We start from the raw sequence: 20,790 nt of genomic DNA, 5'->3' as shown, positions 1-20,790 counted from the left end.
GGTGAAATGCACTGTTAACCACCTCAATACAGTGCACTTACACCCCCTTCCTGCCCAGACCAATTTTCAGCTTTCAGTACTCTCACATTTTGAATGACAATTACTCAGTCATGCAACACTGTACCCGTATGAAATTTGCACCCTTTTTTTCACACAAATAGAGCTTTCTTTTGGTGGTATTTAATCACTAGTGGGTTTTTTAATTTTTGTGCTATAAATAAAAAAACAAACAAAAAAAACGTAAATTTTGTGAAAAAAATGCCTTTTTCTTTGTGTGTCATAAAATTTTGCTAATTAGTAATTTTTCTTCATAAATTTTGGCCAAAATTTATACTGCTACATATCTTTGGTAAAAATAACCCTAAATTAGTGTATATTATTTGGTCTTTGTGAAAGTTATAGAGTCTACAAACTATGGTGCCATCACAGAAAACTGATCACATCTGATCAGGCCTTCAGTACATCAGGTATATCTCATTTCCTGACATTTTCTAACAAGTCAGGAAAGTACAAATACCCCCCAAACAACCCCTTTTTAGAAAGTATACATTCCAAGGTATTAAGTAACTAGCATGGCGAGTTTTTTTAAGTTGTAATATTTCCCCACAACTCTTTGCAAAATGAAGATTTTTTTTTTAATTTTTTTTTTTACAAATTTGTCATATCAGGTCATTACTCACACAGCATGTGTACACAACAAATTACACCCCAAAATACATTCTGCTACTCTTCCCAAGTATGGCGATACCACAAGTTTGAGACTTTTACACAGCCTGGCCACATACAGAGGACCAAAAAGTAGCACCTTCAGGCATTCTAGGAGCATAAATGACATCTTATTTCTCAACCACCTATTACACTTTTGAAGGCCCTGGAGCACCAGGACAATGGAATTGCCCACAAAATGACCCCATTTTGGAAAACAAAACACCCTAACGTATAATCTATGAGGCATAATGAGTCTTTTGAAAGGTTCATTTTTTTCCCAGAAGTTTTTGGAAAATGTGAAAAAAAAAAAAAAAAAAAAAAACTGCGTTTTTTCATTAACACAAAGCTGTCACTTTATAAGATATTTCTAACACATAGCATGTATATAGCAAAAATAACACCCCAAAATGCATTTTGCTACTCATACCGAGTATGGCGATACCACGTGTGAGACTTTTACACAGCCTGACCACATACAGAGGCCCAACATTGAAGTAGTATCTTCAGGCGTTCTAGGAGCATAAAATTACACATCTCATTTCATTCCTACCCATCATATTTTTGAAGGTCCTTGAGCACAGGACAATGGAATTACCAACAAAATGACACCAATTTGGAAAGCAAACACCCCAACGTATATTCTATGAGGCATGGGCTGCAAATAGGTACTCTGATGGCCTGGTGACAGGTACTGTACTCAAATGGACTGACAGGTCCTCTTTATTTGGGGGGGGGGGGGGGGGGGAATCAGTGTGATTGGTGTACACTGTAAGCGGTAATCGGTGTGTGAAGAGGAGAACCCGGTAACATCTCGTTACTGCTCTATGTTTACATTTAGTGATCGGCTGTGAAAGGATCACAGCCGATCACATGGTAAGCAGCCGCCGCCCAATGGCTGTTTACCAGCATCGTTGATGAGCAGTGTTCCCAGGAACATTCGCCACCGACGCGCAGCACGATCGCACGCATGCGCCGTGCAAAGTGGGGCGGTACCATCTGTGATCAGCCGTGACTTCACCACGGCCGATCACGTGGTAAACAGCCATGCCCAATGGCTGTTCACCCCCCTCTGTGGCGAGCAGTGTCTCCATGACACGCCGCCACCGAAGGAACGGTGATGCGCGCATTCCCTGTTTAAATGGACGGACGTCATATGACGCCCACCCAGAACTAGAGCCACGCCGCCTGGCTGTCATATGATGGCCGGTGGGCGGCAAGCGGTTAAAAGGGTAGGTATAACTTTTTGAAGGCTTTATTTACACATGCCGCAACAGTTGCTGCGCCTCCTCGCTGTCTGTTTTAATACCATAAATGGTGCACAACCACGCTACAACACCCATTGCAAGTGGTTGTGGCGTAGTATCGTGCAACTTGATTGTGTCACGTATAGCGGGCAGTACTACCTGCTGAACACAACAGAGGGGATTATTTTAGCCACAGCTATGAAGCAAATCATCACGTATACAACCCCATCTGCTGATTTTGCAGTTTAGGGGAGGAGCGGGGAGTTAAAAACGCAACTGTTTTTAGTGCCACCAACCACAAGTGTAATCGAGCACTTAGGACTTCAGTTCACAGGGTATAATCAAACCAAGTATTAAATAGAGAATAATAAGAAAATAAAAAAAGGTAGCGGGACTTTGTATATAGACACTCGGGAGCGGGAATAAAATTAATAATTTTTAATGGAATCAAATGATTATAGAGTTTCTGTATTCGAATAATTCAATGCATGATGCTATATATAAAATAATTCGTACAACTATTACAATTCATTGAAACCAGAAAAGATATACATACATACATGTTCCAACAAGGAATCAATACATAATACATAATGTAAAAACATTTAGAGCATGGTTACATGATTAATTGAAGAAGTTGGAGACCAAAAAGAAAAGGGAGGGTTGCAAATCATAGGGGGCAAAAAACAAATTATTATGGAACGGCCTGGTAGGATGCATCAATATGTACACTAGGTTGTTATTGGCTCTACGCGTTTCAAGGTATTTGACCTATCATCAGGAGCAAGGAACCATAGTGATAATCTAAAAATTAAAGGAAAAAATGTTTAATTAAAAGTATAAAGGAAAAAAAAAAAAAAAAAGAAGAGGGAAAAAAATGGAGAAAAAATAGAAAAGGAAAAGCTCAGAACAGGCAGGAAGGGTCCTCTCTGATGGACCCGAACCGCCTGTGCACTTACATGTATGGTCCACACAGTGGCGGTGCGGCCACGAAACGCACAGGCCAAGCCAATCATGCCATGCACGGGAGCTGAGGGGACATGTAGCAACGGGCAAGACACAGGAATGGACGACGTCCCGCAGGAGTGTCGTTGTAGATGATGGTGAAACAAAGGGACCAAATCTGTAGGGGAAAGAAAATGAAGTGGCTGTGAAGTGGATGTGGGGCAAGAATGAAGGAAATGGGTGGAGAGGGAGGAGATGTGGAACAAGGGAAGGAATGAAGGGGGTTAAAAAAGGAGTTAGTGTGATTAGAAAAAAGGTTGAGAACATGAGAGAGGTAGATGGAATAGGAATAGGAAGGTGAAAAGGGGAAAAAAAGAGAGGGTAGAATAGACGGGGTGATGCAAGAGGGGCAAGATAAAGAACAGAATAGAGAAGGAAGGGCAAGAGAAAAAGAAAGGGCAGGAGTGCCCTTCCTTCTCTATTCTGTTCTTTATCTTGCCCCTCTTGCATCACCCCGTCTATTCTACCCTCTCTTTTTTTCCCCTTTTCACCTTCCTATTCCTATTCCATCTACCTCTCTCATGTTCTCAACCTTTTTTCTAATCACACTAACTCCTTTTTTAACCCCCTTCATTCCTTCCCTTGTTCCACATCTCCTCCCTCTCCACCCATTTCCTTCATTCTTGCCCCACATCCACTTCACAGCCACTTCATTTTCTTTCCCCTACAGATTTGGTCCCTTTGTTTCACCATCATCTACAACGACACTCCTGCGGGACGTCGTCCATTCCTGTGTCTTGCCCGTTGCTACATGTCCCCTCAGCTCCCGTGCATGGCATGATTGGCTTGGCCTGTGCGTTTCGTGGCCGCACCGCCACTGTGTGGACCATACATGTAAGTGCACAGGCGGTTCGGGTCCATCAGAGAGGACCCTTCCTGCCTGTTCTGAGCTTTTCCTTTTCTATTTTTTCTCCATTTTTTTCCCTCTTCTTTTTTTTTTTTTTTTTCCTTTATACTTTTAATTAAACATTTTTTCCTTTAATTTTTAGATTATCACTATGGTTCCTTGCTCCTGATGATAGGTCAAATACCTTGAAACGCGTAGAGCCAATGACAACCTAGTGTACATATTGATGCATCCTACCAGGCCGTTCCATAATAATTTGTTTTTTGCCCCCTATGATTTGCAACCCTCCCTTTTCTTTTTGGTCTCCAACTTCTTCAATTAATCATGTAACCATGCTCTAAATGTTTTTACATTATGTATTATGTATTGATTCCTTGTTGGAACATGTATGTATGTATATCTTTTCTGGTTTCAATGAATTGTAATAGTTGTACGAATTATTTTATATATAGCATCATGCATTGAATTATTCGAATACAGAAACTCTATAATCATTTGATTCCATTAAAAATTATTAATTTTATTCCCGCTCCCGAGTGTCTATATACAAAGTCCCGCTACCTTTTTTTATTTTCTTATTATTCTTCATTCAACCGGGATGGAGGGGGGGACCTGAACGGCACCCCTATACCTCATATAAAGTCCCACTAACTCCCTCTACCCTTTTTTTCCAAATTAATATTAAGTATTAAATAGCTTTCCATACTTGTTTGACTCTAGAAACCCACAAGCTGAAAGACAACATGCAACCACACAATTAGACGAGAAACAGTTCACTCTTAAACTGCGTAAGAGTTTCTTTACGGTTAGAGAGGTAAAGATGTGGAACTCCCCTCTACAGTCGGTGGTGTCAACAGGTAATAAACTTTTAGAGGAGTTTCTTACCGAATGCAATGTACAGGGATATGGAAAAATGGTAGTGACAAACACACACCCCAACAGTTGAACTGGAAAGACTGGTGTCTTTAATGCAACCTTACCAATTATGTAACTTACAAGCAAAATGTTTCTTAATGATACTGCACCTGTGCTTCTTTCAGCTTGGCCTCCAGATCGTCAAGGTCCATGTGTTTGTATCGGTACTTGTTGGCCTTGCAGAGGCGGATACCATCAATGATGGAGGCATGATTTAGTTCATCTGACAGAACTGCATCTTCTGGAGTCAGCAGTGCCTAAAGGAATTTGAGAGTTAGAAGTGGTCCAGTAAGTTGGAAATCTGAGTAAAGTAGTCTTGTGCTGGCTATAGATAAGCACATTTCTTTCCTTCCACCACTGGTGGAAGGAAAAAAAATGTTATCGATTTCCCATCAACACACTCAGTGTTGATGGGTGAATGCCTCCCACTGTGCTATTGCATTTTCCCGGGGGGGTGGGGTGGGAAAGGGTTGAGCATTCCCAGCTGGCAGAATACAGAATTACTGCTAGTAGCTATAGTCGATGTCAGTAACCGTATGTAGAAAAAAAAAAAAAAAAAAACGGCGTGCAGGTTGTACGCCAGTTGGTCAAACAACCTGTCTATACATGGATCGAAATTCAGCCAGTCCCTGCTGAGGCAGCCAAATTTTAATCCATGTATGACTGACTTAACATAACAGCTGCAAAAACACAGTATGTTATTACATTTAATCGGTAGAGACAAAAGTATAAAAAAAAAAAAAAAAAAAAAATTAGAAGGATAGGAAGGCTTGAGCATAACACATTGGCACAATATTATAATTAAATACAAGTTACATTGAAATAAACCAACAAAGAGTTAATAAAAATACCCTGCTCTGCCAGCACATAGGAATAAGACTCTAGCTCTCATGCACACACAAAAACTAATATGCAGTCAGACATACCCCACTGAACAAAAAAACTCTAATCACAATTGTTCTCACTCTCTCTCTCCTCTGAGCAGGGCTGCTGATGAGAGCAAAGTTCAGGGGGGGTGGGGGGGTTGGGGTGTCATGTCAGAGAATTGGGCTGCTCTGCTACAGGTGCCAAAAAAAAAAAAAAGAAGAGAAAGAAACCCACCACACACACAGAAAACCAAAAATGACAACCAATCCAATCGAGTTGGGCGAATGGTTCGGCCCAAGCATGAGTTTGGGTCGAACATTGGCTGTTCGACCCAAATTATCAGGGTGTTTGACTGTTTGTTCAGCCTGCCGAATGACCACAATGCACTGTGCATTGGAAGCCCTGAATGGGCAAAGCTTTCATTGCTTGAGCCAATCAGGGCACACAGCACTGCCAAAGCCATGATTGGAGAACGTATTGATGTCTCTATCCAACCATGGCTCATTGCTCTTAGTCTCCGCCCCACACTATAAAAATTATTCTCCCCATAGCAGCCATTTGTAGTGTGATATTGGCGTGGAGAGAGATAGAACAGAGCTTTGTTCAGTGCTACTAGCGAGTTAGTGTGCTATAGTGTACTACTGTGATTCTATTGTCAGTCAGTGTAGAATATCAGTTTAGTGTGAATCTAGTGATAGTTCAGTGTGACCATGCATTTTTACTTTAGTGTCCGTTTAATTTCTCAGGGCAGGTTTCCTGCAGTATGGATCAGTGTGTTACTGCACGTTTAATGCAGTATATATCAGTGTGTCAGTGCAGTTTTACGGCCGTATAGTGGAGTGTGTCTGTGTAGTGAGTAATCAATGGAAAGTGGTGTTTGGTGCATTTTAACTTGAGTAAAGTGCATCCATGTACACATTTCCACATCTTTATAACATTGAGTTAAGAAGCCCCCCCATCATGTCTGGGAGGCCAACAAGGAGAGGCAGGCATTCCCATGGCACTGTGAGGGGGCGAGCAGCGTTTGTGGCCACATGGTCCGTCCTCAGGCAGGGCATAATTTTCTCTGTTTAGTATTGTTGCCCGTGCCATCCAGCCACAGCAAGCAGAGGAGGTGGTGGATTGGCTTACTAAACCATCATCCTCCTCCTCTATCACCCAAGCAGAGACTAGTGCGCAGTCCACTGCAGCTGCCAGTGTGGCTTATTCTGCCTCCTTCTTCACAGCTACTCCTGCCATAGTCCCAGCATCAGGCATGGAGGAGTCAGCTGAGTTATTTGCACACAGCGTCAACCACTTGCACCTTAAAGATACACAGACATTACTTGATTCAGATCTTGGTTCTAAAGTTGAGGAAGGTAGGAACATGAGCCTACAGAGGGTATGACGACGACTTAGGTGCCGGATAGAGCAGAGGAGGAAAGTGAGGGTAAGGTACAACCCCAAAGAGGCAGCCATCATGGAAGAGTAGAGAGCAGCCACCCTATTCCACCAGATTGTGGAACGGTCATCTCCCGGCCACCTCCCACAGCTCAGCTCAGCGGGGCCTTTTTTTTTTTTTAAGCACATGTGCAGCCAATCGCACTGTTGCAATCTTTGCCTCAAGCACATCAAGCATGGCAAAAACACTAGCTATTAGGGTACCACATGCTTGACAAGGCATTTAACATTCCCACCACTCAGTTCATTGGCAAGAGCACCTGAAAGCCACACAAAAAGGGACGCAATTCTGCTCCTCCTCACCTTCCCGGTCTACCTCTGCTACACCTCATGACCTCTCAGCAGCCTCCACTGACAGGAATGATGGTATAGCGCAAGGTGTCCCAGGTCCTTGCAGCATGTCTGCCAGTAGCACACCACTGGCTGTAAACTACAGCTGACAAATTTATCTGCCCCATCTGCTGCAGAAAAAAAAAAGGAAAGTCACTGCCACCCACATGCCCAGCGTCTAAATTCAAGCTTGTCAAAGCTGCTGGCTTTACAACTCCTGCCTTTCAGTTTGGTGGATTCTGCCTCACTTCTGTGATTTTGCAGAATGTGCTGTACCACAATGGCAGGTTCCCAGTCGCTATTTCTTTTCACGCAAGGCCATTCCAGCTCTGTACCATCACGTGGAAGGTGATGTTATGGCATCGTTGGGCAAGGCAGTCAGACACAAGGTCCATGTTACTGCTAACACATGGTCCAGCAAGCATGGTCAGGGACGATATATTTCGCTCAAAGCACACTGGGTGACTCTGCTTGCAACTCAGAAGGATGCAGGACAGGGCTCAGTGCTGCAGCTTGTTGAGCCGCCACGTCTTCATACAGCTAGTGGTGATGATGCGAGATTTGTCAGCTCTAACCCCTCCTCCTCCATGCCCTCCTCTGCTGAATTGTCTTATGACACACAAGTCCCCTCTAAGTGTTCAAGGGTCTTTTCAATGATTCAGGCTAAATGTGCCATGCAGTGCTTCAGCTGGTCTGTCTAGGGGACAGGAGCCACACCAGAGCAGAGATTCTTGCAGCTCTGCAAGGGCAGGCCAAGAGGTGGTTTATGCCATGCCAACTGGAGCCAGGAATGGTGGTGTGCAACAATGGCCCAAACCTCCTGTTCGCCCTTAGGGAAAGTTGACATGTGCCATGCCTGGCACGTGTCCTCAATTTGGTGATGCAGCATTTTTTAAATGGGTACCCAGGGTTGGAAGGATCTGCTAAAGCAGGCCGGAAGAGTCTGTAGCCATTTCAAGTGGTCCACATTCACCCTGTTATTTGGTATTGCTATATTTATCTTTTTTTGTTACATTTTTGATAGACTGTTTTCTTGGACTTGCCCAAAGACTATTCTTGGTTGTTAATTCTGAACAATACATGATCCTTAAAAGAGCTGATCACATTGACCTGCGGAGATGGACTGCAAGTTGTCTGCCAAGTTGTTGCTAGAGGGGAGGGGGAAGTATCCATGAGCCAGCCCTACCTCATTATCTAACCCCTTGTGTTAAACGTATATAAAAAGGCTGTATTCTGCCCAATAAATCATTCAAGATTCTACAAGCTATTTTTCGGCTAGACTTGTATTCAATGCAGCTATAATAATATATCTCTCTGATGGTTGGACTGGAGGAAGCAGTATTACTGACAGAAGCCCTCAGCGGAGTGTGGGATAGGATCCGTCACACCAACCGTTAGATGGTTTTCCATCCCCAGAACCCTTAGAAGTAGTACGTGGCTGGGAGGAAGCAGCTCCAGATACTGTAATCCTCAGTGACCACAAGGAGTGCCTGCTTCTAATGCCTCGGCAAACTTGCGGTGCATGGGCTTCCTCTTTCTTCAAAGCCTGCAAAAAGGACCCGAGAATACGTGGCATCAAGGAGAAGGATCACTATTGGTTGGTCACCCTCCTTGACCACGGTTTCAAGGGGAAAGTCTGGGAACTCATCCCATCCCCACAGAGGAAGCAGAAGATGAAATCTCTTGAGGACACCTTAAAGAGGAGTTTATATAAACACCATACCTCCCAACATTTGAACTTCAGAATGAGGGACACTGGAGGAGGGAAAAGATCTACGGCGCGCACAGTGTGCCGTGGTAAAATACGGGCATGACCAAGTGCTTAGCAGTGGGAGGGGCTCAAGGGATGTGGTTAAAAAGAACACAGGTTTCCTTGTACCTATAAAATATGCTTTGATTGCTTTGTCTTTGTCCTTAAAATAGTCAGGGACTGCATAGCAACCAGCAACTGTTGAGACAATGAGAAGTATATAATGTACAATATTGTGTATATATAGTACAAGAGTGTGTAATGTACAGAATGCAGGGGACAGGCGTGTGTAATGTACAGAATGCAGGGGACAGGAGTGTGTAATGTACAGAATGCAGGGGACAGGAGTGTGTAATGTCCAGAATGCAGGGGACAGGAGTGTGTAATATATAGAATGCAGGGGGTGGCTCCACATATTCCCTTAATCCCATCCCGACTCCATCCACCACCCCGATCCAATCCTGGCTCCATTCATCCCTGATCCCATCCCAACTCTATCCATTCCCCTTATCTCATCCTGGCTCCATCCATCCCCCGAACCCATCCTGGCTCAATCCATCCCACATACCATCCTGATCCCATCCTGACTCCAACCATCCCCCCGATCCCATCCCGGCTCTATCCATCACCGATCCCATTCCGGCTCCATCCTTCCCTTGATCTCATCCCAGCTGCATCCTTCTTGTCCCCCTTCCTCATCCCATTCCAGCTCCATCCTTCTTGCCCCTCTCATCCCATCCCAGCTCCACCCTTTTTGTCCCCCTCATCCCATCCCAGCTCCATTCTTCTTGCCCCCCCCCCCTCATCCCAGCCCAGCTCCATCCTTCTTGTCCTCCCCCTCATCCCATCCCAGCTTCATCCTTCTTGTCCTCCCCCTCATCCCATCCCAGCTTCATCCTTCTTGTCCTCCCCCTCATCCCATCCCAGCTCCATCCTTCTTGTCCTCCCCCTCATCCCATCCCAGCTCCATCCTTCTTGTCCTCCCCCTCATCCCATCCCAGCTTCATCCTTCTTGTCCTCCCCCTCATCCCATCCCAGCTCCATCCTTCTTGTCCTCCCCCTCATCCCATCCCAGCTTCATCCTTCTTGTCCTCCCCCTCATCCCATCCCAGCTTCATCCTTCTTGTCCTCCCCCTCAACCCATCCCAACTCCATCCTTCTTGTCCCCCCCTCATCCCATCCCAGCTCCATCCATCTTGGCTCCCCCTCATCCCATTCCAGCTCCATCCTTCTTGCCCCCCCTCATCCCATCCCAGCTCCATCCTTCTTGCCCCCCCTCATCCCATCCCAGCTCAGCTCCATCCTTCTTGTCCTCCCCCTCATCCCATCCCAGCTCCATCCTTTTTGTCCTCCCCCCCCCCCCATCCCAGCTCCATCCTTCTTGTCCTCCCCCCCCCCATCCCAGCTCCATCCTTCTTGTCCCCCCCTCATCCCATCCTCATCCTTCTTGTCCCCTCCCTCATCCCATCTCCATCCTTCTTGTCCTCCCCCTCATCCCATCCCAGCTCCATCCTTCTTGCCCCCTCATCCCAGCTTCTTCTTTCTTGTCCCCCCCATCCCAGCTCCATCCTTCTTGCCTCCCCCCTCATCCCATCCCAGCTCCATCCTTCTTGTCCCCCCATCATCCCATCCCAGCTCCATCCTTCTTGCCCCCCCCCTCATCCCATCCCAGCTCCATCCTTCTTGTCCTCCCCCCTCATCCCAGCTCCATCTTTCTTGCCCCCCTCATCCCAGCACCATCTTTCTTGTCCCCCCCTTATCCCATCCCATCTTTCTTGTCCCCCCCTTATCCCATCCCATCTCCATCCTTCTTGTCCCCCCCTCATCCCATCCCAGCTCCATCCTTCTTGTCCCTCCCTCATCCCATCCCAGCTCCATCCTTCTTGTCCCTCCCTCATCCCATCCCAGCTCCATCCTTCTTGTCCCTCCCTCATCCCATCCCAGCTCCATCCTTCTTGTCCCTCCCTCATCCCATCCCAGCTCCATCCTTCTTGTCCCTCCCTCATCCCATCCCAGCTCCATCCTTCTTGTCCCTCCCTCATCCCATCCCAGCTCCATCCTTCTTGTCCCTCCCTCATCCCATCCCAGCTCCATCCTTCTTGTCCCTCCCTCATCCCATCCCCATCCTTCTTGTCCCCCCCTCATCCCATCCCAGCTCCATCCTTCTTGTCCCTCCCTCATCCCATCCCAGCTCCATCCTTGTCCCCCCCGTCATATCCCAATCCCAGCTCCATCTGTCTTGTCCCCCCCCCTCATCCCAGCTCCATCCTTGTCCCCTGCATCCCATCCCAGCTTCATCCTTCTTGTCCTCCCCCTCATCCCATCCCCATCCTTCTTGTCCCCCCCTCATATCCCATGCCAGCTCCATCCGTCTTGTCTCCCCCCTCATCCCATCCCAGCTCCATCCTTCTTGTCCCCCCCGTCCTATCCCATCCCAACTCCATCCGTCTTGTCCCCCCCATCCCATCTCCATCCTTCTTGTCCCCCTCTCATCCCCATCCCATCTGTCTTGTCCCCCCCATCCCAGCTCCATCCTTCTTGTCCCCCCCATCCCAGCTCCATCCTTCTTGTCCCCCCCATCCCAGCTCCATCCTTCTTGTCCCCCCCATCCCAGCTCCATCCTTCTTGTCCCCCCCATCCCAGCTCCATCCTTCTTGTCCCCCCCATCCCAGCTCCATCTTTCTTGTCCCCCTCTCATCCCATCCCAGCTCCATCCTTCTTGTCCCCCTCTCATCCCATCCCCGCTCCATCTGTCTTGTCCCCCCCATCCCAGCTCCATCCTTCTTGTCCCCCCCATCCCAGCTCCATCCTTCTTGTCCCCCCCATCCCAGCTCCATCCTTCTTGTCCCCCCCATTCCAGCTCCATCCTTCTTGTCCCCCCCATCCCAGCTCCATCCTTCTTGTCCCCCCCATCCCAGCTCCATCCTTCTTGTCCCCCTCTCATCCCATCCCAGCTCCATCCTTCTTGTCCCCCCTCATCCCATCCCAGCTCCATCCTTCTTGTCCCCCTCTCATCCCCATCCCCGCTCCATCTGTCTTGTCCCCCCTCATCCCATCTCCATCCTTCTTGTCCCCCCCTCATCCCATCCCAGCTCCATCCTTCTCCCCCATGCCTCCCTCCTCTGCAAGTCTCACAGAAATTGTCACAGACCTGGCAGAAGAGAGAGAGAGCACATTCAGCTGCAGGGGCGGGGGAGGTGCTGCTGGCGGGACTCGGGAGAGGACTCAGGCTGAGCGGAGAGAGAGAATATTCAGAGTAGTCTGCTGTTGGTGCTGGCGGGGGGCACACTGGCAGGACTGTCGGGAGTGAGTCTATGCGGCTAAAATCCTAGAGCAGTGTGCTGCTCCCCGCCGCCTCCTCTGTGTACAGGAAAACATAGGAGGAGGAAGGGCGGGTTCAGTGCACTCCGCTCTGTGCTGTTTGCCCGGGAGAGATACTGGCTGCTATAAAATGTGTTGCTTGCGGCATGCGGGAACCATGACAACCCGCACACACCGCGGGCATTCCAGGACTCAGCCCTGATTCGCGGGATTCCGGGAGAGGGGCTGATTTCCGGGACAGTCCCGGCCAATCATGGACGGTTGGGAGGTATGTAAACACCTTTCCCAACTCCAGTATTTTACAGTCTGGTGAAAAACGTTTTGAGGCTTCTGGTGGTCAAGAGAGGAGCGGTGGAGAAGGGGGCCACCTCAGTGATGCTTTTTTTAGTCTTTGGCGTCCAGGGCTGTCAGCTTTCACATCCCATCGGCAGGGTTTTCATCATATGGTGGGAGATTATCTAGGGGCAAAAACAGATATGGAGAGCTTTCCAATTGATGATCCACTGGGTCATGAGAATAGAACACTGCCCAGAACTTGCCCAGTATGCAATAGAGCTGCTGGGCTGCCCTGTATCCAGCGTGCTTGCTGAACTAAGGTTTTGTGACAAATAAGAAAGAGTGTCCATCCACAGACTCCATGGACCGGCTGACATTTATCAAAATGGATCAGACCTGGATTAGCAGCAGCCATCAAGCCCCTGATGCGGATGTCACTGATTAAGTGTTTTCTGGATCTCGAATCTCTGAAAGACTGTCTAGGCTACCTAGCTTTGTGGGTGTCGATTTCATCTGGAAGACATTTTTGGTGTGTTTCATGGGCACAATTAACACCCAAAGACCAATTTTTTCACACCTGTTTGACAGGTGCATATCATTGCAATGTTTGACAGCAAGGCCAATTCTTGCTTTCATCAAGAGTACCTCTATAGGGTTACGGTGTGAAGGCACCAATTTTTTCCGCACCTGTTTCTTCTATCCAAAGTCTGAGAAAGACACCAGAATTTATCCCAAAAATCTATAATCTTGTTCCGAGTGCACAAAAGTGTGGCCTCATCATACAGACTGGCTCCCCAAGCCGTTGTTTAAAAAATAAAGAAAGCTTGAATGGAAAATGTAATTTTTTTGACTTTATAAATGTCATTACTGCTGCAGCATGTTCTATACATGGTACAGATGTGCCACAGGCAGACTAATGGGACCCCCAGGCACTATAAAAGGATTTTTCCATTTTTATTGTTAATTTCTAATTTTGACGGTTTCACTTTAAGAATCAGTAAATCACTGCTCATTTAGAAATTGTTTTTTACAAATTTTTTTTCCCATTGATACATGTTCCCCATAGCAGTGCCCGGACCCCCATAACCATTGTATGCCCAATTACTTGCATATAAGCCTTCAAAATGGACACTCTTGATTTTTTTCAGAATTACTGTTTGAAGGATAGCACTGGCTATAGTGGAGAGATTTACAGCCAGCAGCATCTTTGACATCACTGATGCATCCTGTATCTTGTTTTATATGCAAGTGCGCCAATTTTAAAATAAAATGGTTGAGACCATACTACACCATGAGTAGTCCCCCTGTTTTTCACCCATTTTAACTCTGAGGATTAATCCATCCGTTCCATCTGAGACGGTGAGCTGGATCATCTTGTCGCCATGAGGGGAACATAGCGAGGTTGGCGGGGGAACACTTCCGGATTTCCATCTGAGGATCAGAGATCCCAATAAGCACAGCATTATCTTCCTGAGTAAGGAAGATTGCTGGTGGTCTGGTAAGCCCCCCATCTGATTTATGGTGAAGGTGTCACAACGGTGAATGTCTGACCACAGCCAGGATTGATCTATCCAGTGTGGGACACTGGCATGCATGAACTGTTTGCACAGGAGCACTTTAGTGATCAATTTATGAACGCAATATATTTTGCACTGCATAAAAATCTGATTGGATTTTTTGTTCACTTCAAAAGGTTTTTCACAATGTCATATATGGGGTTTTGCACATGGTCATTTTATTTAGTGCTGCACTTTTAGGATATACATAGCTGTACCACTCAGCGTATTGTAGTTTTCCTTTTTTTTCCTCAATATTGTACTCTCCTTGAGTTACCTACCTCCTGCTGCATAAAGAATTATTAAAAAAAAAAAAATCCACAAGGTAACTAGTTAATATAATGCACACAACCTTACTCCTTTAGTGCCAGCACTTAGGTTTGGCATTTCATTGGTTTCTAGAAGTGTAGGTTGGCAGCAGCCATATATGTGAAATACAACACTTAAAAGGCAGGTTTCAGAATGGATATCTGTTAGATGACCTGGTATAAGACTCATCTCATATCACCATCACACCTGACTGAACTAGTTTAGCAAGGAATATGAATCAAAGTGAGCACGTGTCCTGTAAAAGTGAAATGTCTGTCTTCCATAGTTGGTGCTACAGCGTGCAACAATACATGATATTTATGGGCTCAAGTTTTTATCCATGACACCTACACATTTTTAGGGCATCCAAAAAAAGACATATAATAATATCTTTTTGTAAGGAAGTCTAGAATCCATAAATCTCCCATGCATGTACTGTATTTCTTAGTAAACAACTACAAAAAAAGTTTTGTTTTTTTTGTCTGAAAAAGACTCACCTCAAATATGCCGGCATTGGCATCAAAACAGCTAATATACAGGATGGCATCTTCTTTTTTATGGAACTGTGCAATCTTCTCCTCAAGTCTCTTGTGTATATTCTAAAGAAAGAGAAGCCCGTATGATGCTTTTCAGGATCAATCAGTTTAGAGAGGGTTGTTATCCATTTTTGAAATACCATCACCTCTGAACTAACACAACCTAGCCTGTTCATAAAAACTGAATGCATTAGCTACCTAACCTAAGAAAATTACCCAGATGAAAATTACCCAACAGACAACACCAAAAACTAAGGCCCTTAAAAGCACACATCTATGAACAAAAGTGATACACTAATGGACTTCAAAGTAACCGGATATGACAAATTTTTCAGCAAATGCACATAAATTTTATCTGTAATCTAACTTGTAACCACATACATTCTGCTAACTGTAATACAGTGTCTCACAAAAGTGAGTACACCCCTCACATTTTTGTAAATATTTTATTATATCTTTTCATGTGACAACACTGAATAAATTACACTTTGCTACAATGCAGGGACGTGCAGTCAAAGGAGCCTCAGCTAAGGGACCTGCGGAAACAGAGACCCCAAATTTAGGGGATTGGTAGCCGAAGTCCTATCCCATCCAGGGTGGATATATAAATCAATGATAAAAATATCCAATTTTTATTTGATTTTTTTTCACATTTATTTTAATAAAATGCTTTTGGAGTAAAAATCTATCTAAAGATCGTTTTCTGTTTAACCACTTGACCACTGGGCACTTAAACCCCCTTCCTAACGAGACCAATTTTCAGGTTTCGGTGCTCTCACACTTTGAATGACAATTACTCAGTCATGCAACACTGTACCCATATGAAACTTTTGTCCTTTTTTTCACACAAATAGAGATTTCTTTTGGTGGCATTTAATCACCGTTGGGTTTTTTATTTTTTGCGCTATAAATCAAAAAAGACTGAAAATTCGATTAAAAAAAAAAAATCTTTGTTTCTGTTAAAATTTATTGCAGACTATTGGCAGAGTATTGGCAGAGTATTGCACAGTGTTGGCAGAGTATTAGCACAGAGCAGCGCTGTGGGCACCAAACATCCAGCCCACAGCGCTGCTGCAATCTCTCCCCCTCTCCCCTCGCACTGTACCGATCGGTACAGAGAGGGGCGGAGGGACCCTCGTCGATGACGTGACGTGACGCCGGTTTGTTTACAGGTGATCGCTCCGTCATTTGACGGAACGATCACGTGGTAAACGGCCACTATCAGCATCTCCCGGCGGTCACGGATGTTCCCGGGTGCGCGCCCCAGGGGGCGCGTGGGAGCAACATTCTGGAAGGACGCCCCACGGACGTCCACCCAGAATAAGCCGACCACGCTGTAGCTGTCTTTCGGCTATGGCCCGGTCGGCAAGTGGTTAAGATATATTATTAATTTAGTTTATTCAGCATGAAATGGAGCTTAATTATGTAGCATAAGGCTGTATATTCTGCAATATATACATTTTTGGTAAACTTATTCAATTAATGCAAGCTGAGATAACATGCACTGCATTGATGCATTCACACAATTTCACAGTAACCATGAGATAAACCAAAGTTCAGGAATATTCCTTTTTCCCCCCCCATTGTTTTGCAAATCTATGTACACTGCAAACTGTACAATTGAATCGATTCTGATATTGCTATTTTACTAACCTGACAGCTTATTATTCTAAATAGTAAACCTTAATTTTGTTTGCAAATATTAAAGATTCTAACTACCAGCAAGAATAAGTCCTTACATTTAAAGAGCACCTGTCCTTTCAGAACCATCATGGCAGCGCTTGTTAACGGGCATCCACTCACCTGCTGCCGCCATGTCCCTCACCTTGTTGGGTCACTGCTGCATTACCAGCCATCCTATTAAACTGAATAGGACTGTCAGTGAGTCAAAAGGAGGATCTGCTGTGGGACAGAAATGACAGTTGCTCTTGAAAAATGATGATTTAAATAGAATTGATTTAAAATCAAGCCTTTTTACTAGTGATTTAACCACTTCAAAACCGGCCACTGTATATAAACGTCCTGTACTTTGGGGGGGGGATATCTGAATGATGCCTGTAGCTACAGACATCATTCAAATATTATTATTTTCAGCCGGCGATTCTGTGCACGATAAGAATGATCATAGCGGCAGTTCCACCGCTTGATCGTTCTTATAGGCGACGGGAGGGGACGCCCCCCCCCCTCCCGCCGCCATCCGGTGCTTCTCCGGGCTCTCCCGTGCCATCGGGAGCCCGGAGAATGAATCGGCTGGCGCCGGATGAGGACGATAGAGATTTCTGGTGACCAGATGGTCGCCAGTCATCTCTATGACCGTCGGAGGCCCAGGCCCGATGTTATGACGTCACGCCCGTGTACCCGGAAATAACCGAAGCCTCGATAGCGGCTGTCAGCATGAGATCGGTAAAAAAAAAAAAAAAAAAAATTTACGATCTCATGCTTTCCAGCCTGGAGGAGAGATGTGGGGTCTTATTGACCCCGTATCTCTCCATAAAAAGGATCCGTCACATAGATTCCTATTACAAGGGATGTTTACATTCCTTGTAATAGGAATAAAAGTAATCAAAAAAAAGTGTAAAAATAAAAAAAATTTAAAGTAAAATAAAAAAAGAATGCACACGTAAGTCCCGCCCACATATGTAAACACCGCTCAAACCACACATGTGAGGCATCGCCGCGTGCGTTAGAGCGTGTACAACAATCCTAGCACTAGACCTCCTCTAACTCTAAACTGGTAACCTGTAAAAATTTTTAAAGCGTCGCCTATGGAAATTTTTAAGTTATAAAGTTTGGCGCCAGTCCATGATTGTGCGCAATTTTAAAGCGTGACATGTTAGGTATTTACTCGGCGTAACATCATCTTTCACATTATACAAAAAAATTGGGCTAACTTTACTGTTTTGTTATTTTTTAATTCATGAAACCGTTTTTTTTCCAAAAAAAAAAGGCGTTTGAAAAATTATTGCACAAATACTGTGCAAGATAAAAAGTTGCAATGAGCGCCATTTTATTCCCTAGGGTGTCTGCTAAAAAAACATATATAATGTTTGGGGGTTCTGAGTAATTTTCTAGCAAAAAAAAAAATGATGATTTTTACATGTAGGAGAGAAGTGCCAGAATAGGCCCGGTATTGAGGTGGTTAAATCAAATCCACCCTGACCCCATCACTGGTCGAAATTTGGGGCTCCTGCCACCTATGGTTCTGGAGATATGGGCTCCTTGCGCTGCCTGTCAGAAGTTACATACAGCGCGGTCAGTTTAAATACAAGCTGGCACACTCCGTTTGCACCAGACTGAGAGGATGAGCTCACAGTGCCTCTCACTTGTCAGAAGCACTGAGCTTAATGGACAGTTTGGAGCCTTGGACCAATGGTAAAGTACCATTGGCCCAAGCTGTCCAATAAAAATGCTGCAGTGAAGGCTGTCCTCTCAAAGCAATGTCATAGAAGGGGGCATGTGTCTAAAAGACACATGCTCTCTTAGAGTCCAGCCCTCTCAACTACAAGGAAAAAACATCTGTTTATGGATAAAAGATTACGGGTACATTTTATACCCAAAATCCCATGTTTTTCCTCACAGTTAAGAGGGAAAAATCTTCTGCTGCTGAAAAGGTACTGTTTTAATCAAGTTAAATCATATTATTATTATGCTATAACATAAATTATCTATGTACTGTGAAATTACTGGTTTGAAGTTATAACTTCAAACTTCAGTAATTTGTCTGTTCTATATTACTTATGGTAATTCACCCCTTGCCACCCAGGCCAATTCTGACACTTCTCTCATGTGTAAAAATCATTTTTTTTTGGCTAGAAAATTACTCAGAACCCCCAAACATATTTTTTTTTTTTTTTTTTAGCAGACACCCTAGGAAATAAAATGGTGGTTGTTGCAACTTTTTATGTTACACGGTATTTACGCAGCAATTTTTCAAGCGCATTATTTTTTTTGTTTGGGGAAAAAAAAAAACTGGTTTCATGAATTAAAAAAATAAATAAAGTTAGTCTGATTTTTTTTGTATAAAGTGTTGTGAAAGAAGATGTTACGCCAACTAAATAGATACCCAACATGTCACGCTTCAAAATTGCGAACACTTATGGAATGGCATCAAACTTCAGTACTTAAAAAAATCTCGATAGGCGATGCTTTATATTTTTTCTACAGGTTACATGTTTAGATATACTGAGGAAGTCTAGTGCTAAAATTATTGCTCTCGCGCCAACGTTCACGGCGTATGTAACCTGTGTGTATTCGGCTCTGACACCAGCCACTGACCTCACCGCACATCCCTGCTACAATGTAAAGTAGTGAGAGTGTACAGCTTTAAACAGTGCAAACTTGCTGCCCCCTCAAAATTACTCACACAGCCATTAATGTCTAAACTGCTGGCAATAAAAGTGAGTACACCCCTAAGTGAAGATGTCCCAATTGGGCCCAGTAGCCATTTTCCCTCCCCGGTGTCATGTGAATAGTGTTACAAGGTCTCAGGTGTGAATGGGGAGCAAGAGAAAACTCACCCAAGCTCTATACTCTTAGGCCGAAACGTGTTAGAATTTTGGATGAGGTTACTGCTATGAAGCTACAATAAAGTTTTCTATGGAGAAGCTGTCGAGTTGCCGGCTCGTACTTGTTATGGATTCACTGTGAATGGGAAGCGGTTTAACAGAACAGGTTCCACTCAGGACAGGCCTCGCCATGGCCGACCAAAGAAGATGAGTGCATGTGCTTAGCGGTATATGCAGAGGTTGTCTTTGGGAAATAGACATATCAGTGTTGCCAGCATTGCTGCAGAGGTTGAAGGGGTAAGGGGTCAGCCTGTCAGTGCTCAGACCATATGCTGCACACTGCATAAAATTGGTCTGTATGGTTGTCGTCCCAGAAGGAAGCCTCTTCTAAAGATGATGCACAAGGAAGTCCGCAAACCGTTTGCTGAAGACAAGCAGACTAAGAACATGGATTACTGGAACCATGTCCTGTGGTCTGACGAGACCAAGATATACTTATTTGGTTCAGATGGTGTCAAGCATGTGTGGCGGCAACCAGGTGAGGAGTACAAAGACAAGTGTGTCTTACCTGCATGGTGGTGGGAGTGTCATGGTCTGGGGCTGCATGAGTGCTGCAAGCACTGGGGAGCTACAGTTCATTGAGGGAACCATGAATGCCAGCATGTTCTGTGACATACTGAAGCAGAGCATGATCCCCTCCCTTCGGAGACTGGGCCGCATGGCGGTATCCCAACATAACGACCCCAAACACACCTCCAAGACGACCACTGCCTTGCTAAAGAAGCTGAGGGTAAAGATGATGGACTGGCCAAGCATGTCTCCAGACCTAAACCCTATTGAGCATCAAACAGAAGGTGCAGGAGTGCAAGGTCTCTAACATCCACCAGCTCCTTGATGTCATAATGGAGGAGTGGAAGAGGACTCCAGTGGCAACCTGTGAAGCTCTGGTGAACTCCATGCCCCAGAGGGTTAAGGCAGTGCTGGAAAATAATGGTGGTCACACAAAATATTGACACTTTGGGCCCAATTTGGACATTTTCAGGGGTGTACTCATTTTTGTTGCCAGCGGTTTAGACATTTTTGGCAGTGTGTTGAGTTATTTTGAGGGGACAGAAAATTTACACTGCTATACAAGCTGTACATTTACTACTTTACATTGTAGCAAAGTGTCAGTGTTGTCA

At 45.1% G+C, this 20,790-nt stretch overlaps 1 protein-coding gene across 1 annotated transcript in view; it reads right to left on the bottom strand.

The window, feature by feature from the left end:
* GCAT (glycine C-acetyltransferase) overlaps window positions 1-20,790 on the bottom strand; it is a 93,115-nt gene that overhangs the window by 57,749 nt on the left and 14,576 nt on the right. Inside the window, exons 3-4 of the mRNA XM_073592569.1 lie at window positions 15,066-15,167; window positions 4,830-4,976 (exon numbers count right to left, since the gene is read on the bottom strand). Of these exons, the coding sequence (XP_073448670.1) occupies window positions 4,830-4,976; window positions 15,066-15,167 (249 nt within the window). The remainder of the gene's footprint in view (window positions 1-4,829; window positions 4,977-15,065; window positions 15,168-20,790) is intronic.

This window comes from Aquarana catesbeiana, linkage group LG07 (genome assembly GCF_042186555.1).
Source record: "Aquarana catesbeiana isolate 2022-GZ linkage group LG07, ASM4218655v1, whole genome shotgun sequence".
NCBI classification, from domain to species: Eukaryota; Metazoa; Chordata; class Amphibia; order Anura; family Ranidae; genus Aquarana; species Aquarana catesbeiana.
This window is presented reverse-complemented; position numbering and strand designations above follow the sequence as displayed.